The sequence below is a fragment of the Oncorhynchus keta genome, chromosome 4 (assembly GCF_023373465.1).
Source record: "Oncorhynchus keta strain PuntledgeMale-10-30-2019 chromosome 4, Oket_V2, whole genome shotgun sequence".
In the NCBI taxonomy this organism is placed as follows: Eukaryota; Metazoa; Chordata; class Actinopteri; order Salmoniformes; family Salmonidae; genus Oncorhynchus; species Oncorhynchus keta.
This window is the reverse complement of record NC_068424.1, coordinates 17,155,986-17,179,963: the sequence shown is the minus strand read 5'-3', so window position 1 is coordinate 17,179,963 and position 23,978 is coordinate 17,155,986. Positions and strand designations below refer to the sequence as shown.

The 23,978-nt window shown below is 46.7% G+C and overlaps 2 protein-coding genes across 9 annotated transcripts in view; one reads left to right on the top strand and one right to left on the bottom strand.

Annotated features, from left to right (window-relative positions):
- LOC118370088 (brother of CDO) overlaps positions 1-12,210 on the top strand; it is a 61,598-nt gene extending 49,388 nt beyond the window's left edge. For both annotated transcript variants that reach the window (XM_035754884.2, XM_052502838.1), the window contains 12 exons: positions 82-375; positions 6,146-6,690; positions 6,979-7,144; positions 7,266-7,334; positions 7,964-8,176; positions 8,419-8,597; positions 8,718-8,940; positions 9,094-9,276; positions 10,029-10,240; positions 10,398-10,486; positions 10,600-10,763; positions 10,913-12,210. In XM_035754884.2, coding sequence (XP_035610777.1) covers positions 82-375; positions 6,146-6,690; positions 6,979-7,144; positions 7,266-7,334; positions 7,964-8,176; positions 8,419-8,597; positions 8,718-8,940; positions 9,094-9,276; positions 10,029-10,240; positions 10,398-10,486; positions 10,600-10,763; positions 10,913-11,073 — 2,498 coding nt within the window. In that variant the 3' untranslated portion in view covers positions 11,074-12,210. The remainder of the gene's footprint in view (positions 1-81; positions 376-6,145; positions 6,691-6,978; positions 7,145-7,265; positions 7,335-7,963; positions 8,177-8,418; positions 8,598-8,717; positions 8,941-9,093; positions 9,277-10,028; positions 10,241-10,397; positions 10,487-10,599; positions 10,764-10,912) is intronic.
- A 200-nt stretch (positions 12,211-12,410) lies between these two features.
- On the bottom strand, positions 12,411-23,516 carry LOC118382499 (basic helix-loop-helix domain-containing protein USF3-like). 7 transcript variants are annotated; one of them, XM_052502830.1, is made up of 9 exons: positions 22,803-23,516; positions 22,252-22,307; positions 21,755-21,879; positions 21,644-21,675; positions 21,460-21,542; positions 20,767-20,863; positions 17,555-20,507; positions 14,944-17,320; positions 12,411-14,761 (listed from the first exon to the last, which is right to left on the bottom strand). In XM_052502830.1, the coding sequence occupies exons 3-9, from the start codon at positions 21,796-21,798 to the stop codon at positions 13,022-13,024; spliced, it is 7,326 nt and encodes a 2,441-aa protein (XP_052358790.1). In that variant the 5' UTR covers positions 21,799-21,879; positions 22,252-22,307; positions 22,803-23,516; the 3' UTR covers positions 12,411-13,021. The 7 variants fall into 7 exon arrangements, with proteins under 7 accessions (XP_052358790.1, XP_052358761.1, XP_052358766.1 ...); XM_052502801.1 differs by having other exon boundaries at positions 14,944-20,507; XM_052502806.1 differs by lacking the exon at positions 22,803-23,516 and adding an exon at positions 22,631-22,708 and having other exon boundaries at positions 14,944-20,507.
- Between the last annotated feature and the right edge of the window lie 462 nt (positions 23,517-23,978).

The following is a 23,978-nucleotide window of genomic DNA, read 5'->3' as shown; positions in this document are numbered from 1 at the left end:
TGTAACATTGAAATACCTCTTAATAAGAATTGAACAAGGCCAGTTAGACTTCATTGATAAACAACCCCTCCCTCCCTCCAGGTTCAACATCAGAGGCGGCCCATATCATCTACCCCCCAGTGTCTCGCTCCATCATGGTCACTAAGGGACAGCGTCTGGTTCTGGAATGTGTGGCCAGCGGCATTCCCACCCCGCAGGTCACATGGGCCAAGGACGGCCAGGACCTGCGTTTCCATAACAACACGCGCTTTCTTCTCAGCAACCTGCTGATTGACTCGGCGGGCGAGGGCGACTCAGGGACGTATGCGTGTCACGCTGACAACGGCATCGGATCGGAGAGCGCCACTACAGTGCTGTATGACGTGCTGGTGTTCGGTGAGTTGGGACGAAACTTTGGGTTCAGTAGGGTGATATTAAGATGAGGTGTTATGGAGGTTTGTAGGTTCCTGTTCCTCTGAAGGCCCTGTGTGATGACACATATTAGGATCTGAAACAGAGTTACTGTAGCAGTGAGGTGGGGTTAACTTGGCTTATGGAGTCCCTCCATTTGACAGGCTTTTCGTGAGGAGAGACTTGATGATTAGACTGACTCCCGTTTGGCGAAGCGAGAGAATAGTGGGTGCTGTGTGTTTGTGTGTGTGTGAGCTTGGCAGAGCGTTGTTGGGAAACATAAAAGGGCAGGAATGTGTGTGGAGGAGCTCTCATAGCAGGACTGGGTGAGTGTTTTTACACTGGTTCTGTGTGAGTTTGGGTTGTGTGCTCGTCTCATAGCAGCTGGCACTAATTAAAGTGTGAGGGCTGCTGAAGGGATAATGAATTCTGCCTCTTCATGACCAGCCAACCATCAACTGACTGGCTTGGCCTGTCTCTGCACGGCACTCACTCATTCGCACGCACGCACGCACGCACGCACACACGCACACACACACACACACACAAATATACATGTACACACAAATATACATGAACACACACGCCGGCACGCACAACCATACAGACATAATTAAGACTGAATCAAGCTCACTCCCACACAACAATACAGACATACTTAATTAAGACTTAATCAAGCTCACTCCCACACAACCATACAGACATACTTAATTAAGACTTAATCAAGCTCACTCCCACACAACCATACAGACATACTTAATTAAGACTTAATCAAGCTCACTCCCACACAACCATACAGACATAATTAATTAAGACTTAATCAAGCTCACTCCCACACAACCATACAGACATACTTAATTAAGACTTAATCAAGCTCACTCCCACACAACAATACAGACATAATTAATTAAGACTTAATCAAGCTCACTCCCACACAACAATACAGACATACTTAATTGAGACTTAATCAAGCTCACTCCCACACAACCATACAGACATAATTAATTAAGACTTAATCAAGCTCACTCCCACACAACCATACAGACATAATTAAGACTTAATCAAGCTCACTCCCACACAGCCATACAGACATACTTAATTAAGACTTAATCAAGCTCAATCCCACACAACAATACAGACATAATTAAGACTTAATCAAGCTCACTCCCACACAACCATACAGACATACTTAATTAAGACTTAATCAAGCTCACTCCCACACAACAATACAGACATACTTAATTGAGACTTAATCAAGCTCACTCCCACACAACCATACAGACATACTTAATTAAGACTTAATCAAGCTCACTCCCACACAACCATACAGACATACTTTATTAAGACTTAATCAAGCTCACTCCCACACAACAATACAGACATACTTAATTAAGACTTAATCAAGCTCACTCCCACACAACCATACAGACATACTTAATTAAGACTTAATCAAGCTCACTCCCACACAACCATACAGACATACTTAATTAAGACTTAATCAAGCTCACTCCCACACAACCATACAGACATACTTAATTAAGACTTAATCAAGCTCACTCCCACACAACAATACAGACATACTTAATTGAGACTTAATCAAGCTCACTCCCACACAACCATACAGACATAATTAATTAAGACTTAATCAAGCTCACTCCCACACAACCATACAGACATAATTAAGACTTAATCAAGCTCACTCCCACACAGCCATACAGACATACTTAATTAAGACTTAATCAAGCTCACTCCCACACAACAATACAGACATAATTAAGACTTAATCAAGCTCACTCCCACACAACAATACAGACATACTTAATTGAGACTTAATCAAGCTCACTCCCACACAACCATACAGACATAATTAATTAAGACTTAATCAAGCTCACTCCCACACAACCATACAGACATAATTAAGACTTAATCAAGCTCGCTCCCACACAGCCATACAGACATACTTAATTAAGACTTAATCAAGCTCACTCCCACACAACAATACAGACATAATTAAGACTTAATCAAGCTCACTCCCACACAACAATACAGACATACTTAATTGAGACTTAATCAAGCTCACTCCCACACAACCATACAGACATACTTAATTAAGACTTAATCAAGCTCACTCCCACACAACCATACAGACATACTTTATTAAGACTTAATCAAGCTCACTCCCACACAACCATACAGACATACTTAATTAAGACTTAATCAAGCTCACTCCCACACAACCATACAGACATACTTAATTAAGACTTAATCAAGCTCACTCCCACACAACCATACAGACATACTTAATTAAGACTTAATCAAGCTCACTCCCACACAACCATACAGACATACTTAATTAAGACTTAATCAAGCTCACTCCCACACAACAATACAGACATACTTAATTGAGACTTAATCAAGCTCACTCCCACACAACCATACAGACATAATTAATTAAGACTTAATCAAGCTCACTCCCACACAACCATACAGACATAATTAAGACTTAATCAAGCTCACTCCCACACAGCCATACAGACATACTTAATTAAGACTTAATCAAGCTCACTCCCACACAAAAATACAGACATAATTAAGACTTAATCAAGCTCACTCCCACACAACCATACAGACATACTTAATTAAGACTTAATCAAGCTCACTCCCACACAACAATACAGACATACTTAATTGAGACTTAATCAAGCTCACTCCCACACAACCATACAGACATACTTAATTAAGACTTAATCAAGCTCACTCCCACACAACCATACAGACATACTTTATTAAGACTTAATCAAGCTCACTCCCACACAACCATACAGACATACTTAATTAAGACTTAATCAAGCTCACTCCCACACAACCATACAGACATACTTAATTAAGACTTAATCAAGCTCACTCCCACACAACCATACAGACATACTTAATTAAGACTTAATCAAGCTCACTCCCACACAACCATACAGACATACTTAATTAAGACTTAATCAAGCTCACTCCCACACAACAATACAGACATACTTAATTGAGACTTAATCAAGCTCACTCCCACACAACCATACAGACATAATTAATTAAGACTTAATCAAGCTCACTCCCACACAACCATACAGACATAATTAAGACTTAATCAAGCTCACTCCCACACAGCCATACAGACATACTTAATTAAGACTTAATCAAGCTCACTCCCACACAACAATACAGACATAATTAAGACTTAATCAAGCTCACTCCCACACAACAATACAGACATACTTAATTGAGACTTAATCAAGCTCACTCCCACACAACCATACAGACATAATTAATTAAGACTTAATCAAGCTCACTCCCACACAACCATACAGACATAATTAAGACTTAATCAAGCTCGCTCCCACACAGCCATACAGACATACTTAATTAAGACTTAATCAAGCTCACTCCCACACAACAATACAGACATAATTAAGACTTAATCAAGCTCACCCACACAACAATACAGACATACTTAATTGAGACTTAATCAAGCTCACTCCCACACAACCATACAGACATACTTAATTAAGACTTAATCAAGCTCACTCCCACACAACCATACAGACATACTTTATTAAGACTTAATCAAGCTCACTCCCACACAACAATACAGACATACTTAATTAAGACTTAATCAAGCTCACTCCCACACAACCATACAGACATACTTAATTAAGACTTAATCAAGCTCACTCCCACACAACCATACAGACATACTTAATTAAGACTTAATCAAGCTCACTCCCACACAACCATACAGACATACTTAATTAAGACTTAATCAAGCTCACTCCCACACAACAATACAGACATACTTAATTGAGACTTAATCAAGCTCACTCCCACACAACCATACAGACATAATTAATTAAGACTTAATCAAGCTCACTCCCACACAACCATACAGACATAATTAAGACTTAATCAAGCTCACTCCCACACAGCCATACAGACATACTTAATTAAGACTTAATCAAGCTCACTCCCACACAACAATACAGACATAATTAAGACTTAATCAAGCTCACTCCCACACAACAATACAGACATACTTAATTGAGACTTAATCAAGCTCACTCCCACACAACCATACAGACATAATTAATTAAGACTTAATCAAGCTCACTCCCACACAACCATACAGACATAATTAAGACTTAATCAAGCTCGCTCCCACACAGCCATACAGACATACTTAATTAAGACTTAATCAAGCTCACTCCCACACAACAATACAGACATAATTAAGACTTAATCAAGCTCACTCCCACACAACAATACAGACATACTTAATTGAGACTTAATCAAGCTCACTCCCACACAACCATACAGACATAATTAATTAAGACTTAATCAAGCTCACTCCCACACAACCATACAGACATAATTAAGACTTAATCAAGCTCACTCCCACACAGCCATACAGACATACTTAATTAAGACTTAATCAAGCTCACTCCCACACAACAATACAGACATAATTAAGACTTAATCAAGCTCACTCCCACACAACCATACAGACATACTTAATTAAGACTTAATCAAGCTCACTCCCACACAACCATACAGACATACTTTATTAAGACTTAATCAAGCTCACTCCCACACAACAATACAGACATACTTAATTAAGACTTAATCAAGCTCACTCCCACACAACAATACAGACATACTTAATTAAGACTTAATCAAGCTCACTCCCACACAACCATACAGACATACTTAATTAAGACTTAATCAAGCTCACTCCCACACAACAATACAGACATACTTAATTAAGACTTAATCAAGCTCACTCCCACACAACCATACAGACATACTTAATTAAGACTTAATCAAGCTCACTCCCACACAACAATACAGACATACTTAATTAAGACTTAATCAAGCTCACTCCCACACAACAATACAGACATAATTAAGACTTAATCAAGCTCACTCCCACACAACCATACAGACATACTTAATTAAGACTTAATCAAGCTCACTCCCACACAACAATACAGACATACTTAATTAAGACTTAATCAAGCTCACTCCCACACAACCATACAGACATACTTAATTAAGACTTAATCAAGCTCACTCCCACACAACAATACAGACATACTTAAGACTTAATCAAGCTCACTCCCACACAACCATACAGACATACTTAATTAAGACTTAATCAAGCTCACTCCCACACAACAATACAGACATACTTAATTAAGACTTAATCAAGCTCACTCCCACACAACAATACAGACATACTTAATTGAGACTTAATCAAGCTCACTCCCACACAACCATACAGACATAATTAATTAAGACTTAATCAAGCTCACTCCCACACAACCATACAGACATAATTAAGACTTAATCAAGCTCACTCCCACACAGCCATACAGACATACTTAATTAAGACTTAATCAAGCTCACTCCCACACAACAATACAGACATAATTAAGACTTAATCAAGCTCACTCCCACACAGCCATACAGACATACTTAATTAAGACTTAATCAAGCTCACTCCCACACAACAATACAGACATACTTAATTAAGACTTAATCAAGCTCACTCCCACACAACAATACAGACATACTTAATTAAGACTTAATCAAGCTCACTCCCACACAACCATACAGTCACTCACAATCAGCCATTAATCAAGCATATATGCTTGACATGACCTTACATGATACTCACAATAAACAAACAAACCATCTCTCTCTGTCTCTGTAGAGCCTCCCCAGGTGACCATAGAGCTCCAGCAACAGGAGGTGATGTGGGGGGAGAACGCACGCTTCAGCTGCCAGGCCAGGGGTAAACCCACCCCCTCTGTCGTATGGCTCCACAACGCCCGCCCCCTGGCCACGTCGCCACGCCACCGCCTGTCTGCCCGCGTGCTGCGTGTCATCAATGTGGGCCCACAGGACGATGGCCTGTACCAGTGCATGGCTGAGAACGGCGTGGGCAGCTCGCAGGCCGCTGCCAGACTGGTCACCTTGCCAACCAGTAACCCGTCACGGTCAGGGAAGCTGACGTCCAGCCTGTGTCCCCTGAGCCCAGACAAGGTGCTGCGGGAGCAGGTCCCAGTGAAGCCCGGGGCCACGGGGAGCGTGCTGACCCTGGACTGCTCTGAGCTGACTGGGCAGATATCTGTGGCAGAGGCCCCTGTCATCCTCAGCCAGCCCAGGACTGTCAAGGCCGACTTCTATGATCTGACCTGGAAACCTCGCCACGATGGCGGCTCTGCTGTGGTGGAGTACATCGTCAAGTACAGAAAGGTAAAGGCTGGTTAACACATAAACCCACATGTACTAATACACACAGATAGATTTATATTTGTCTACAACTAAATTTTAAGTTCAGCTTTTATTGTCACATCCATAAGTACAGTGAAATGCTTAACTCGCATGCTCTACCCAATAGTGCAGTAATCAATATTTAAATAGTACAACTAATAACATTTGAGAAAAAAAATGAAATAGATATTATATAAAGTTGTCTACAACGACATATGTCTTCACATGTCCTCACAAACTAACTAATGCCTCCTCTCTTCTCTCCATCAGATTGAGGACCCTCCAGGTGAGTGGACCAGCAGCTGTATATCTGGGTCTCTCCACAAGCTGACCCTGGCCAAGCTGCAGCCAGCCAGTCTGTACGAGGTGGAGATGTCTGCTAAGAACTGTGCTGGCCTGGGACAACCGGCCATGATGACCTTCAGGACAGGCAAAGGTACATTTATTTACCTATTGATTCATTTATTCATCCAAATTATTATCATAAATGACCCCATGTTGATGCATTCCCCGGTATTTGTGTCTTTTTGCTAATACTCTTGTTTCCGTGCCAACAGGTCGTAGAGGTCCAGGGGGACAGAACGAGCCTCCTAAAACTCCTGCAGTACCATCACCTCGCCTCTCTCGTAAGTCCCCGTCCCCCTCTCCTACTGTCCAGCATGGTTGGAACATAGATGGACCACAGTTCCAACTCTTAGCCCTTTCAGCTGTTTCTAACATCCTGCCAGTTGTTATTAAACTGTTTGACTAACTGTTAACCCCTCACTCTTCTACTCTGTACTAACATGTGATCTGTCTTGATCTCTCTCTCAATTTTAACACTAAAGGATGAGCTCACAGTAAGTCTTTGTACATTGTTTACGTTACCTGCTTGTGTCTGTGAGTGTTTTGGCTTTAGTGTTATTGAGAGAGTGAGTCTGTCCTTGTGTCTGAGTGTTTTAGCTTTAGTGTGTTTGAGAGAGTGAGTCTGTCCTTGTGTCTGAGTGTTTTATCTTTAGTGTTATTGAGAGAGTGAGTCTGTCCTTGTGTCTGAGTGTTTTATCTTTAGTGTTATTGAGAGAGTGAGTCTGTCCTTGTGTCTGAGTGTTTTATCTTTAGTGTTATTGAGAGAGTGAGTCTGTCCTTGTGTCTGAGTGTTTTAGCTTTAGTGTGTTTGAGAGAGTGAGTCTGTCCTTGTGTCAGTGTGGTTATGTATGCATTAATATGGACCAATAATAGATTTGATGTCCGTTTAACTTCTATCACTTTTCCACAGCTCCCGAGGCCCCTGATAAGCCCACCATCTCCACGGCGACAGAGACGTCTGCGTACGTAACATGGATCCCGCGCGGTAACCGGGGTTTCCCCATCCAGTCATTCCGGGTGGAGTTTAAGAAGCTGAAAGGGAAGGGAGGGGGAGAATGGGAGGTGGCTGTCACTAATATCCCCCCCCAACGACTGTCTGTGGAGATCACTGGCCTGGAGAAAGGTGAGCTTCATCACCATCATTACCATCATCATCGTTATCCCTCATGACAAATGGCCTCATCATCCTCATCATTAGCATGACTGATTATCATCAACATTACTGTTTTAGTAATCATCATAATCATACCTATTTGAATAATGACTGAGTAATCAACACGGTTACCATCACCATTAGTGTGGTCAGAGAAAGACAGAGGTTTGTTTGGTTATTTTAACCTGTGTGTGCTTTCTGTTTCCCTGTAGGTATGTCTTATAAGTTCCGTGTGTTGGCAGTGAATGTCATTGGCGCCAGCCCCCCCAGTGTCCCCTCTAAGGCCTACACGGTGTTGGGTGGCGGCAGGCCCAACGAACGCCCTGTAGACGGACCCTACATCACTTATAATGAAGCCATCAACGAGACCACCATCATCCTCAAATGGACAGTGAGTGGAACAGGCTGTGTGTCCTTTATGTTTGCGTTGTCATCTTTTACGTATGGCTGAAAACTCAAATTACTGTCATTTTTGTTAATATTCAATCTTTCATATTTTTTCTCACCACAGTACACTGCCGTCAACAACACCCCCGTCTACGGTTTCTACATCTTCTACCGGCCGACAGACAGTGACAACGACAGTGACTATAAAAAGGACGTGGTGGAGGGGGACCGCTACTGGCACTCCATCAGTGACCTGCAGCCTGAGACGGCCTACGACATCAAGATGCAGAGCTTCAACGAGGGGGGAGAGAGCGAGTTTGGCAACGTGGTTATCTTAGAAACTAAAGGTAAGCAGATCTGTCTCTACCTGTATAGCCATCTCATTCACACGTGTACTCTCACAGAGAAATGCTAAAAAAGCAACATTGTTTCGAGGATGAATTTGATAACCTGACTGTAATAAATGTTACATCAACTAAATGAACCCCTCCCTCCCCCAGCTCGTCTGAACCAGCGGCCCTCCCCGTCGGAGACGTCGTCCCAGAGACCAGAGCACTCCGGGGGGCCTGTGCCCCGCCCCAGCGACCTCCCCTACCTCATAGTGGGCGTGGTCCTGGGGGCCCTTGTGTTCATCATCGTAGCCTTCATCCCCTTCTGCCTGTGGAGAGCCTGGGCCAAAGAGAGTGAGTAGTGACGAGGATGATGATGAGGAGGGTGGTGGTAGTAGTTGTTGGATCAAGTTCGATTTAGTCACAAAAACAACTGTAGAGTATCTCAAATATCTCAAATATTCCCCCTCCTGAGGCCTCCTGAGTGGCGCAGCGGTCAAAGGCACCGCATCGCAGTGCTTGAGGAGTCACTACAGCCCCGGGTTCGATCCCAAGCTGTGTCTCAGCCGGCCGTGACCAGGAGACCCATGAGGCGGCGCACATTTGGCCTAGCGTCATCGCGGTTGTAGGAGGGTTTGGCTAGCGACTCCTTGTGACGTGCTGGGCACCTGCAAGGTGACTTCGGTCACCAGTTGGACAGAGTTTTCTCTGACACATGATTTGGCTGGCTTCCGGGTTAAGCGAGCAGTGTGTCAAGAAGCAGTGCGACTTGGTCAGACGGCTCTTGACCTTTGCCTCTCCCGAGTCTGTAGGGGAGTTGCAGCAATGGGACAAGACTGTAACTACCAATTGGGGAGAAAAAGGGGTAAAAGTACAAAAAAAAGTATAATTCTCCTCCCCTTTATGACTTATGATAGCTACTTTATTGAGGAAAAATGTACTGACTACAACTGTAATATGTGTTTGTCAGATGTATTGAAGCCATACTAAATGACTAAAATGTAACTGACCAATCACGTCATTTTGAATGGACTTAATCCCTTGATATATCAGCCCTGGAAGTCCTTCCATGTCTAACAACGGTGCTTGTGTTTTCTCCCCTCCAGAGGAAATGTCAGACCTGTGTTTCCCAACTGTGGCGTCCCCCGTCTCCTCCTGCCAGTACACCATGGTGCCCCTGCAGGGCCTGGCACTGGTCGGGCATTGCCCCCTGAACCCCCACTTGCCCCCACCGCACGCCGTCTACCCACCCATCGGACTGTACACCTCCAACGGGAAACACCATCGGCCCACACACTGCCTGCCAGGACTACATCAGGTCAGACTGAGTTCCATCCCCATTGGGAACCTAAGCTCGCCAAGTTCGTGTCTTGTGCTTCTCACCGATAAATCCCTGTTGGGGGCATATCAGTTTTGGGCACATTGTTTTTCATGAATAACAGAAGCCTAACTGATGTCTCTTGTTCCTGTTGCAGGAGGATGTGCAGTATGATATGGAGTGTGGCACGCTACTAGCACAGACCATGTCAAACGGACACGTCCCAGTCTACCACTACTCTAACAGGTATGTACAGGACTGTTCTCACATCCTCAATTTCAGTCAGTCGGTCCGTCTCTATGTGTTTATGTACACGTGTGTATAGAAGCATTCTCACCCAAACATGTCCCTCCACTCAGTGAGCCTGAGCATCATGGGGACGGAGAAGATCACTGCTTTCTGCCCGAAGACTCCACCCTCCAGCTACTCAACACCTCAGAACAGCCAATCAGCAGTCAGGACCTGACGGGGAACGCCCGTTTTTACAATGGGGACATCATAAAGGAGAATGCCATCAATCAAGGTAGAAGTCCGTTCTCACAAAACTTTAACATTATGCAACTTATGCATTTACCTCATGCTTAAGGAGCTATGAATGTCAGTTATGCCCACTGCAGATTTCAAATGACCATTTTATATAAACATGTATTTTACTCCCCTCTGTCTGTGTAGACCCACCCTGCTCTCCCTCTCCTCTATCACTGGAGGAGGAGAACTCCAAGGCAACAACCTCAGCAACTACAAGGCCAGAATCCCAAGATGCACTTCCACTCCAGGAAGTGAACACCCTCCAGAGGGAAACACCGCTGGTAGAACAAGGGACGTCAGATTAAACGGACACTTGAAAAAACACTATCAGAAAAACAGAAAACAAAAAGTATTTATTTTTGTATCACAGATATTTATATATTTATGCTTTTGTACATACAAAAACGTTGTTTTATGCTGTGTACAAGGATATGTTCATTTTGAAAGACACTTATCTGTGGGTCCTGTCGCTACAACCAGGACTAAGGGAGTTTCTGTTATCACGCTGTAATCCTACTCTGTTATAAAGACAGATCTCTGTTCGTATATATTAATGTCTGCATTTCTTGAATGTGATCCCAATCCTGGTGCCGATTTAAGTCACAAATGAAATCTTCAATAGAATGTGGATGAGATACTACAGGATGGAGAGAAGTGTCATTCCACTGTCTCTCTGACTAGGCATCAGCAGCACATCTACCAGTCTCCTCAGTCATTCCCTGTAGAATTCACATTTTCCACAACTCAGACATCTGGTTATTATACTATCCTCAGCTGGAAATAAAAGACCAACGGACAGGGTTGTGCTGCTCGGTAGAGGCGAATGGAGAGCAAGCATTTGGACGAGGTACTACCTGAATATGCTCAATGATAATGCACATTGGACACAACCCTCATGTATGTTGTGATGCAGTGCTGTGTATATACTCCCACTTCAATCCTGTTCTGTGTTGTCATGGGGGTGCGATTCTCAACGTCTTCCGTTTCGTATAGAAATAACAGAAATATTATGCATTTTTCATCATTAACAAAGTATAAACGAACGTATGCAACTTCAAAGCATTCTGCCTTTTATTTTTACAGAACAGAGATTTATATATTGTATAGTTATTTATTTTTGGGAGCATGATTTTTTTTCCCTTATCGCTGAATGGGAAAGATTCTGGAAGTTCAATCTGCTCCATTTTATACTAGACAGAAATGACTGTCTGTTTATGCTGGCCACTACTCCAAACGACTGTGCCTTGTGAGGGAATCTGACTGGCGTGTCAGTATTATTCTTCCCTCACAACTAGGTGCATCAGTATTAGCCTTCCCCACGAGGCGTCTGAGATCAAAATGAAGGAGTTCCTGAATCTATAACCCATCTTTATGTGTGTAGACATCGTGGTTACACAGGCAGAAGCACTATTGCATGTAAATAAAGCTTATAATGACATTTCCTTGGTTGTTTTTGCGTTTCATTTTAACCCTGTTAAATGGTTTGCACGGAATTGAAATGAGGTGTAATCAAAGATTCCATTTCAGATTCATCCCTCACTTGGTTTGTCCTTCACCCAACTGAAGGCCCCTACAGTACTGTGACTATTTAGGGAGGGAAACTGATGACAACTGGACATTTACAAAGTTCTAATCAATAAAAAAATGTTAATCAACTTTATTTATTTACAGATACACACATCAATCTAACAATTATCAAACTTATTTACAAAACATCTCATATATTCTGTACTGTACACCCTGATTTTAAGTTAGTACATTTAAGTTTGAGAATTTTGTGCACATGTTTTTCAAATGGATCCTCTTTTAGAAGTTAGTCAATGAAATGACAAAACTCTTCATATCATTTTACTAGCAGATAAGTCGTCACGTCAGACCTATTTGCAAACCATATGGTTTAGGAGCTTCATTTCCCCCATCCTAGAGCCATAGGAGTGCCTGATCAGTGAAACGCTATGACTTCAGTAACTAGGGCAACCACTGCCATGTTAGGGTATCGATAGAACTGCCAGGAAGTTAAAGTATAACACTAACCATAAATAATAATATGATAAAAAACCATTCAGCTGACCAACAGAAAAGATCACCAGCCCTTCCACCCACTTTAATCCAAACAGAACAGTTGAAATCCTGTCAATTCAATTGGCCATGGCATTACTCCACGTAATACAACTCAATAAATGTTTCATCTGAAATGGAATCAGAACATTCCTGACTGCCACGTTGGCACGACAACACCTTAAGTCCCCTCAACTACACGGCAGAACTCCCATCATGCCCCAGGATATGGCTGATGTTGTGGGCGAGGCGGTTGGGCTGCTTGCCTGAGTCTGCAGAGGAATTGTTGGAGAGCGACAGCAAAGGGGACATGGGCATGGCAGAACCATCAGGCTGCATCGCCGTGGCGATCTCAGGGAACAGCGAAGTGAGACTGAAGTTGGACAGGTGTGGGGTGATGCCAGAGGAGTTGCTGATGGGCATAGGGGGCATGTCTGAGAGTAGGGGGAAGGTTGCCTGGGCGAACCCTACGGAGCGCGGGGGAGACAGGATGGAGCCGAAGCGGTTGTTGAGGGGGGCAGAACTGCTCTTGTCGGCGCCGGGGCTGGTGAACATCTGGTTGGAGAAGTACTGGATGGGGATGTCGCTGGCCAGGCTGGGGTGGGCGGCAGGGGGGTAGGAGGGGTAGAAGGAGGGTAAGGTGTTCTGCGGCTCTACGGGGAGCAGGGACGAGGGGCGGGAGGAGTTGGTCTGGCTTACAGGGGGGATGAAAGTAGAATTGGCGTTGATAGGAGGGAGGTTCAGTCCTCCATCCGGCATGAAGGAGAAGCCAAAGTTCTGGGCCAGGTGTTGGTCAGGCACCAGGTTGTTGTCCCCGGAGGCCTGGGCACTGTCTGCCATAAAGCGAACGATACTGCTGCGCCGCGCCTCACTCACCGACTGTGGTCGACCCAGCAGGTGGACGTCAGGCTCAAAGGGGTTCCCAGGTCTCAGGCTGCCTGACCGTGGTCGCTCTCCAGGCCTCAGCTTCCCGCTCTGGGCCTCCTGGGTTATGTGGCGGGAGCGCTGGCTGCCTGCGGTGGGCGGTCTGGAGGAGGCTGTGGTGCGGCCTGGCTCAGAGCTGTTGTGGGGGGTAAGGGGGTGGGGGAGGCCTGTCCGTACCCCTGGGTGGGTGCCCATGTTCCCACTACCATGAGGAATGTGGCCCTTGTTGCCCTCCCCAAGCCTCATAGCTGAGGCCTTCTGAGTGGGAGGAACACTGGGGCTGGATGCTTTAGCCTGCATGTCCCCTGCAGAGCTGCCAGACACACAGCCGTACTCCATACTGACCGGAGGACAGCACTGGACTGCCCTCTGGTGGTCGGTCTGCTCCAGGAGACTCTGCATAAAACTCTGATGACACCCCTCCTGGTCCCGGGTAAGACCTGGAGCACCAATCTGCACCCCCTGCGTCCCAGGATGGGGTCCACTGTACCCCCCACGGGTTCGCCCATCCCCTGGAGGCCCCGGGTTCATCCTGAAACCCCCCTGCTGGCCTCCCTGAGAGGAGGAACCTGATTTAGGTGTCATGTCCTCAAAGCCCCCCAGCTGATGCCCCCCTTCAGCACCGGCCATTGTTTTAAACGGAGGACACTCAGAGACCCTCTGGACGTCTGCAGAACCTGGGTGGTCTGGGGGCAGCCGGCTCTGAGGGTTGTGTGTGACATTGCCCTTCACTCTGGGTGTGTCCAGGTATCCCCGTAGGTCTGGCTGTTCCTGTGTAGTACTGCGGGTGGCCTGCAGATGGAGCACCATGTGCTGCTGCTCATCACTAGACGAACCCTTCCCAATGAGGGCCTCTGCAGAGTAGCTGGAGACGCGGTGGTGATCCTGGCGCGGGGGAGCACAGCCCAGGTCAGAGGGCTGGGAGGCAGGGTTGCTGGGCTGGGAGGTCAGGTGCTGCTCCAGGTTTCTAGAGCTCATCAGCCTCTGCATGGTGCTGTGGTCCTGATCAGACTGAAGGGAGGGGAAAGAGGAGATAAGAAAATAATGGATAAAAACATACAGAAAACAGACTTTATTGTAAATCATCCTAATGGAGGGCGTGCACATGTTTTTAATGTATACTCAGAGCCACAAAACAAGATAATAAAATCATTATCAATATGTATTCAATACAGCCTCAGTAGTTCCTGTACCTTGAGGTGTTCCTGGGCCAGGTGGCTGTTGTGGTGACCTCTGGGTCCCACTGGTCCTGGCTGGGCCTCACAACCCTTCTCCTGGTGCTGCGACCCAAAGTGCTGGATCTGTTGCTGCTGGAGGTGCTGGTGTCTGGAGTGGGAGCTCTGCTGCTGGTGCTGCTGTTGAGGGTGTTGTTGCAGATGTTGCTGCTGTGACAGGGCTTGTGGTTGGTGCTGTTGTTGTGTTTGCTGTTGGTGCTGTTGTTGTGACTGTTGCTGGTGTTGCTGCTGCTGTGACTGTTGCTGGTGCTGCTGGTGTGTTTGAGGTTGTTGTTGATGTGATTGTTGTGACTGTTGATGCTGGTGCTGCTGAACTCCTCCCTTCTCCTGGTGGTGTTGTTTCTGACCCCCTCCAACCAGCCCCCGCTTCTTCTGGACCTGCTGAAGTGCCCTCTGGTGGAGGCTGTGGAGGTGTGCAGGGTCAGGCTGGGTCAGGTGATGCTGGAGCTGGTACAGGTGGTGCCCCTGGTGCTCCTGTTGTTGTTGTTGTTGTTGTTGCTGCTGCTGCTGCTTCAGGTAGGGGTTGCCCCCGAGGTGTTGGCCTGGCTGGGGTGCACCATGCTGGGGGTGGCCATGGGGCAGGTGGAGCACACCTGGTTGGTTGTGTTCCTGTGTGGGCAGCTGGGGGGTGCAGTGGCTCTCGGTGGGTCGGAGCATTGTACTCATGAAGGTGTTGCCTGAGAACAGGGTACCCACTCCGTCTGGGTTGATCCTGGTCATGATGGATGAGGTGGTAGGGGGTAGCTGGGGTACCATCATCTGGCTGTGGTCCAGGGGTTTGACCTCCATGCGGCCCACGTTAGAGGCCGACGAGCAGGTCTTCTGTCGCTTGGTACTGCTGGACAGTATCACATCCTCCTGGGCTGGCCTCTTGGACAAGTCCTTGATGTATCGCGGCTCACCCACCCCCACCTGGGGCCTCATCAGGGGGGCGTACTCGTTCAGCTGCACTGAGCATGAGAAGGGAGGAAGGACAGGGGTGGAGGTTTGGGAAACATGGGCTGAGTTCCCTGCAGGGGATGGGACTGAGCCCAGCTGCCCAGCCAGACTGAGGGAGCCTGGGTAGGCCTGCTGCTGGCTGGAGCTGGGCCGGATCAGGTTGTTGACGCTGAGGGTGCCAGAAGTACCAGACTGGGCCTGGCTCTGGGGGTGAGAGTGGGACTGGGAGAAGGAGATGTTCTGTGGATGTCTGACTGCGGATGTCTGATCTCCAGCCTGGACCCTAACAGACACCTGTTTAGCCACTGGAGTCTCCATCTGTTTGGTGAGCTTTGTCTGTTGTCCAGCACTCCTCTCTTTGCTGTTGGAGGCTTGCTGGGACTTGGAATTGGGTTCCCATGCAGGTGTTGCGGTGTTTGTTGAGGTGGAGTTGTCCACGGTGCAGCCCCCCACCCTCCTCCCAGGACTGTCCTGCTCCAACATAGCCAGGATATCAGTCTGCTCGCTGGCAAAAGTAAACGATCCAAAATGACCTGGCGAGGAACTGACACTGTGACCTGTGGGAAGCATAGACGCCACAGAGAAGCCCCTTCCACCACCTGCGCCACCAGACATGAGCGAGTCAGTCTGTCTGTTAGGAGCCGGAGGCTGATCCAAGGGTTCGTGGTCTAGCACGTACACCTGCTGTGGGAGAGTGTAGTCCATTCTAGAGGGAGCAGCATCACTCCTCACGCTCGCTTTCTCCATCGCTGCGCTGGGGTGGCCCTCTGCCTGAGGTTCCTTCTCCCTGCCTGACACCACTGTCACTTTGAGCTCAGCAGAATGGGATGGTGTGGAAGTGGGCATGGTCATTTGCTGGGTGGAGGGTCTGTTATAGGGGACCCATTTCCTGTATTCTGATGGCATGGTCATGGGGACTGTTACAGAGGGTGAGGCAAAAGACAGGGCGCCAGAACAGGGGGTTGGAGTGGAGGGGCCCGAAGGAGAAGCCACAGGCTGGGACTGGGTCTGGGTTGTAGGCTGAGACTCCTGGCTGTTGGCTGGCTTGGTCTGACCCTGTGATGACGAAGTGAGCTGAGCAGACTGGAGAGACACCACTGGTCTATTTCCTATTGAGTTTACAGTGCTGACTGAGGGTTGACATGCTGCTGAAGACATCATACCCGTAGACCTAGATCTAGTCTCTGTGGAACAGGCACCGGTAGATCTGCTCTGTCTAGAACTGCCATTAGTGATAGCTGATCTAGTTTGCACAGTGCTGATAGTAGTAGTGACCGGCTGTCTGTTCTGTGTGACTGTAGGTCTGAGGTGAGTGGATCTGTCACTAACGGCGACCGCAGGTTGTTTACTCTGAGAAGAAACAGTAGAAGTGACTGTTGGTCTGAGGTGAGTGGACCTGTCACTAACGGCGACCGCAGGTTGTGTACTCTGAGAAGAAACAGTAGAAGTGACTGTTGGTCTGAGGTGAGTGGACCTGTCACTAACGGCAACCGCAGGTTGTTTACTCTGAGAAGAAACAGTAGAAGTGACTGTAGGTCTGAGGTGAGTGGACCTGTCACTAACGGCAACCGCAGGTTGTTTACTCTGAGAAGAAACAGTAGAAGTGACTGTAGGTCTAAGGTGAGTGGACCTGTCACTAACGGCAACCGCAGGTTGTTTACTCTGAGAAGAAACAGTAGAAGTGACTGTAGGTCTGAGGTGAGTGGACCTGTCACTAACGGCAACCGCAGGTTGTTTACTCTGAGAAGAAACAGTAGAAGTGACTGTAGGTCTGAGGTGAGTGGACCGGTCACTAACGGCAACCGCAGGTTGTTTACTCTGAGAAGAAACAGTAGAAGTGACTGTAGGTCTGAGGTGAGTGGACCTGTCACTAACGGCGACCGCAGGTTGTTTACTCTGAGAAGAAACAGTAGAAGTGACTGTAGGTCTGAGGTGAGTGGACCTGTCACTAACGGCGACAGCAGGTTGTTTACTCTGAGAAGAAACAGTAGAAGTGACTGTAGGTCTGAGGTGAGTGGACCTGTCACTAACGGCAACCGCAGGTTGTTTACTCTGAGAAGAAACAGTAGAAGTGACTGTAGGCTTATCTGCTGCAGAAGTGACAGTAGCTAGACTCACAACACTAGTGATAATGAGTTCACTCTGTGTGGAGCTAAAAATCCTACTGCTACTAATTGCTGCTGTACACGGAGTGACACTTGTCACAGAGGTTTTACTCTGTGTGGTGCATTCACTGGAGACAGTTGGTCCACTATATGAACTAGTAGTCACACTATTACCTTCAGGAGAGGACAGTGTAGAGTTGATACTAATCTCAACAGGTCTGGTCTGTGTTGAAGCCTCACTACTACTAACTGTGGGTGTGTTAGCTGTAGTGCTGACAGGGAGTGGCTTTGGCTGAACTTTCACAGCAACAGAGGATGGGATTCCCTGAGGGACAGTGACCTCTTGTTCCAGACGGTCCCCTGTTAAAGCCACTGGCTTCGCTGAGATGGTGACAGGCCGTCCCTGTTTGGGCTCCTTCTTACTCACTAACTTGGCCCTCTTAGGTCTGGGCACTGAGGCTGTTTCAGGCTGTCTCCACAAGGCCTTCCCTGTACCCATCGCCAGCACTGGTCTGTGTGGAGTCACACTGGGGATCTGGATCTGCCTGACGGGGGAACTGTGTGGAGCTGCTAAAATGGGGACAGAAGATGGCTTCTGCTGTGGCACTATAGAGTAGGATGGTGAGGCTAGGGTTCGCTGGACGTTACTCTGGGTGGAGATGCACGACGGCATGCCCTGTGAGATGCTCTGGTTGAGGCTGCTGAGGGCTCCCAGGGTGTGCATGTTGGTGGTGGGCTCCTTAGCGGTGCTGGGCTCCTCAGTGGTGCTGGGCTGGATCAGCTGGAGACTGCTCTGGCCACCCTTACAGCCTGACTTTTCAGAGGTCTTCATGGGCTGCAAGGCAAACACTTGCCCGTTCACAGTGATGGTCTGAGGGTTCGGGGGAACCGGGGGGGCTTGGGGTGTCTGGGTTTGAGGGACGGGACGTGGTAGAATGTGAACCAACTGTTTACCCCCAACGATCTGTTGCCCAGTGGTGGAAGTTGTGGAGCTGGTAGCGACAATCTGATTGGGTGCTGCTGCGGGCACCATGCCAACCTGAGGGTTCTGAGGAGGTGCAGGTGGAGGCTGATTGGAGGCCTGGATGATGACGATGTGCTGACAAGGCGTCTGATTGGTTAAGTCGTCACTGACAACCGACTGGGCTGAGCAGGGATTGGCCTGCTGTAGGATGACAACACTCGGGTTGTTAGTGTTCTGTGGAGTCGTTACCCCAGCAATTGCTGTCCCAGTAGGGTTCATTTGCAATACCTGCATGGTCTGGAGGAGGGGCCTAACAGCTGCCTGGGGGTGGGCTTGAGCCTGGACCTGAGGAAGCATAGCTGGTTGGGGTTGAGTCATGAGGACAGTCTGTGGATGGGAGGGGACTGTTGCCTGTTGTTGTACAGCAGGTTGTGATATCATAGTTGAGTGGGCTACCACAGCAGGCTGGGACATGATGGCTGACTGAGGGAGGACAGTACAGTGTGGCTGGGAAGCCATGACTGGCTGGGGCTGGTGCTGGGCCAGGATAGCTGGCCGTAGCTGGGGTGTCCTCTGGGTGGAAGGCTGGGCTTGGATATGGGCAGTGATGGGTGCCTGGGGCTGTATGGTTACCTGTGGCCTCATTTGAATATGAATGGGTTGAACTGATAGTTTAGTGCCCACAATCTGTTGGATACTCTGCTGCCCAGAGGTGCTAGTCTCTGGGGTGGGGAGTGACTGGCAGACAGGTTGCACTGTGTTCCCAGCCAGCTGTAAGGTAGTCCAGGTGGTCTGTGTGCTCCCTGCTGCACTGGCCCCGAGGACGGTTGGGCTGCTGTTGATAGTCGTATAGCTCATAGTCCTGATGGCAGCGTTCTGGGTGGTTATGACCTGGGGAAGGGCTGTAAAGCTGGGGACAGGATGGAGCGAGAGTGGGGTGGCCAAACTGGCTGCAACGGGGAGACTAGGGGCTGGGGTGGTAGGCTGGGGAAAGGCTGCAGTGACCATGGGGAGTGGGCAGATACCCTGGAGGTTGATGTAGGACACAGAGGGGGGTAATTTGGGGGCTAAAGGTACCTCTTCTACACACTGTTCCACCAGCTTCATGCCAGGTGTAGACACTATAGGGGCTAGGGTTGCCTTAGGGAGGAGCGGAGGGGCAGAGGAAGGGACACTGACGTGCTGAAGAGCCACGTTCACCCTAACCCCTGCTGTGATGTCACAAGACGACTGAACAATCCCAGCCATGACTGGTTGCTTCCCCAGATCGGAAGCTGGACTAGGTTCCTTCCCTGCTGGGCATATCACATTCCCATTGGAGTAGACAATAATTCCTTTAGGGAGCTGGTGAGTGGGCATTACTTTGGCGACCTTTGCACAGCGCAGCTTTCCCTTCCAGTGGACGGTGGGGTCGTCCATGAAGTTGATGTCGTGGGCTTTGAGCAACTCAATGTAATGGCCGCTCTCCCTCCGCAGCTCGTCCAGCTGATGCCGCAGTCGCCGGATCTCCTCAACTGCAGGGATTGGAGACAACAAGGATGAGTGGTCGTCAACACAGACTCTCAAACACCTCTATGTTATATGTATGCAAAAACGGCTTCGGATAAAAGCATCTGCTAAATGGCATATATTATCAGTACCTCACACAGGTAGATTCAAACACTATATGTAGACAGACTGGCACAACTAGACGTATACGCTCAAACACTGTAAAATGCAAGCAAACAAATAGGAAAATGCACTGTCACACCATACTTATTGTGAAGCACACACCTTGTACTCGTTCTCCCCCTTCGAGAAGCATGGCGTCATTTTGTTTCTGCAGCTCACTTATGTAAAGGTAGGCCTGGTCAAGGATCATGTTCTTACTCTAAAGACAAAGGGGATGTCAGCATAGGATTTACATGGAGACTGACACAAGACAAGCGCATACAGCAGGATATCAACAGGAGCTACAGCATCAGACCAACGGATAAATATCACACCTTGAGAAAAGAACCGAGCCCGTAAGTTCTATGGTTCGGTGCAAAAACACACAAAGGAGTGTGTGTGTGGCTGTGTTTACACAGACAGGTCAATTATGATCTGTTTTGTACTAATTGGTCTTTTGACCAATCACATAAGATCTTTTCAGATCAGATCTTTTATTTTTAAACCTTTATTTAACTAGGGAAGTCAGTTAAGAATTTGTTCTTATTTACAATGACGGCCTACCCCGTCCAAACCTTTCCCTAACCCTAATGATGCTGGGCTAATTGTGCGCTGCCCTATGGGACTCCTGATCACGGCCGGTTGTGATACAACTCAGGATCAAACCGGGGTCTGTAGTGACGCCTCTACCACTGCGATGCAGTGCCTTAGACCGCTGCAAAGCTCAGGATTTTTAATAGCTGATCTGATTGGGCAATAGACCAATTAATGAAAATATCAGAATTGGGCTGCCTGTCTAAACGCAGCCTGTGTTACCTGCTTCAGTGCCTGGGAACATGGTAGAAGGTCCCCAATACGGTTAATTCCAGCATTGATCTTCTCTTTTCGCTGTCTCTCAACTTAAGGACAACCAAACAAAACAAACAAAAACTTAGTGAGTCACTCCCAGGAAATGCTGGGAAATGACAGAAAAGGCCAAACTACAACAATAATATTTCACCTGCATTGTGAGATTCCTTGTTTTTCTTCTTTCTGAAAGAGAAAATGGATAGAGGCTAGACAATGTTGTGTGCCTGAAAACTTAAATGCAGCAGAATTGATTTGCCCTTACCGTGGTTTATGGCCAGGAGTCTGGTTCTCTGTCATCTCTGGCATCCTGGCCTACTCTACTGCCTGTATAACAGGCACTGGTCACCCCGCTTGCAGGCCTATCATCAAATCCCTTCCCTGGCTGACCTGCAACCCAAACATAAGAGACAAAGGAGTGAGGAGGGATGATGACTAGACAAAACACTTGATTATAAATATGTAACAGATGCACACTCATGAATAAGACACGGCTGTTCAGCAACAACAGTCCTCCCAAATGCAAGTAGCCCCATGATGTTAACAACTAATTTGTAAGGTCAGACATGAGCCACACAACAGTTTTGTTATTAAGCATTTATATGGTTGAAATTCTGTGATAATCACCATCTACTAGTTAGCTGTGTTTATTCTGAATAACACTGTGCTGCATCTATTTATCACAAGAAGAAGGGACGATATGCGGAAAGCAGACCCTTGCCAATAACCAGGTCGTTGGAATTAAAGATACTGTGGCCTTACATGTAAACAATGAGCTTAGTCCAACGCTGAGCGAGTCGGTTATCCCAGTTAGCTACCTGAAAATAATGAATGAATATTATCTGACATGCTGCCTTGAATGAAATATATTGCGGGCAATAGCGTTTATTCTTGGAGAACAAACGTGATGTTGGCAAAGTGAGTTGACCCATAAACATCCCCATTTTGAACCTAACTTACTTGTTAGGTAGTTGACGTTAGCTCATTAGCTAACTAGCACTGCTATCCTGATGTTAAAGTAGGTTCGCATAAATAAGCCCGCTTTTGAAGTATGAATTTGAACGACAGAAATAAAACACAACAATCATACTCACATGCACAGTACATGGGATAACAATATCGTGTAAATCTAAACACCCACCCTCCAGCTTGCTAGTTAGCAGTGTTAGCTAGCTAGGCTTCACATCAAGCTTACTTAGTGAACAAAATAATGCAATCAAAAGGCCGCCTGGAAAAATTGGCAAATCATCCTTGTGATTGTCAAATCACTTGTGAATTAGGAAAATTATTACATTAATTAGCTAGCAACTTACCTGTACCTTCCCCATTTTGGAATTTAGTTCCTGTCAAAACTTTGGTTTTCCCAGAGAGGAGGAAGAGGCCCAACTCGGCGGAAAATCTGTCTCCCTCCAGCAGGTGGCGTATTTTTTTTATTTTTAGAATGGAGGCTAGTGTCGAATTTGCTAAACAAAACAGTGAATGTCTTATTTGCCACGTGAGGTTTATTTGATATATAATGCTTATGTTGTTACGGTTGTACTGATATAAGTAGGACACGTGACACCCCGGCAACTTTGAGTTGTCTCGAGATGGCTATTCATGACATGAGGGTAGTAAGCATCTCTCGACGTCAATAACCCTCACCGAATATTCCAAAATAATTACAAGTGGGACGGCTGGTCGTTATGCTGCGTTAGAAGAGGGACGCAAAAACGGCCATACCAGTCGGCATTTCGGGACAAGAAAGCGTTTTTATTTATTAAAAAAGAAGAAAGCGGGTGACCGCAAAAGTAAGCCAGCACGATGGGATGCGTTGCTATGGTAACTTCAGTAAACAAATCACTGCTAAACAACATCCGGTAGAAAATGATGATATGGCTTACGGCAAAAGATTAGATATTTGAACTGTGGCTGCAAGTCCCGTCTACGGTGACGGCATTTACCATCGTGCTCTCATTGAAAGACGATCCAAGCGCAGCATTAGTTAAATTTTCATGTTTTGACCCAGTCTTTTCATTCTAATCCTTCGACGTTGCTATGCTAAACAAATAATTGGCACGTTAGCATGCAGCGAATCAATGAGACAAGAATGTATCCAATACGTCATGGTATGTTGCGGGAGTGGTTGTCCCACAAACGCCCTCATTTCAACCAATCAGGATCCAATCAACTCTCACAACCTAAGACAAAAATCAAGTAGTAAGGAGAAAGAGGCGTAGATAAACTTAAATGGATTGGAACCAAGAGATTCGGTCTATGATCCAATCAAAATATGTACTGGATCATACTCCTGGAATGTGATTTGAAAGATTGACGGCTCAAGCAGGATCACTGTACAAACCATTGAAAGTCAGATTTGAGCTTGTTGTACAATAGTGCATTTTTATACTCATGTATTTGGACTTCCTGCTGTAGAACAAATTGCCCCTCAGGGATAATAAAGATTATCTGAGTATAAGGAGATGATCAACATTCCTTCTGAAATACAC

Excerpts from the sequence above, each read along its gene's own strand:
- LOC118382499 (XM_052502801.1), bottom strand. The coding sequence starts at position 21,798 with ATGCCAGAGATGACAGAGAACCAGACTCCTGGCCATAAACCACG. Across the intron at positions 21,676-21,754 it reads ACTCCTGGCCATAAACCACG|AAAGAAGAAAAACAAGGAAT; the intron begins GTAAGGGCAAAT and ends TTTCTCTTTCAG. Across the intron at positions 20,864-21,459 it reads GTTCCCAGGCACTGAAGCAG|AGTAAGAACATGATCCTTGA; the intron begins GTAACACAGGCT and ends CTTTGTCTTTAG.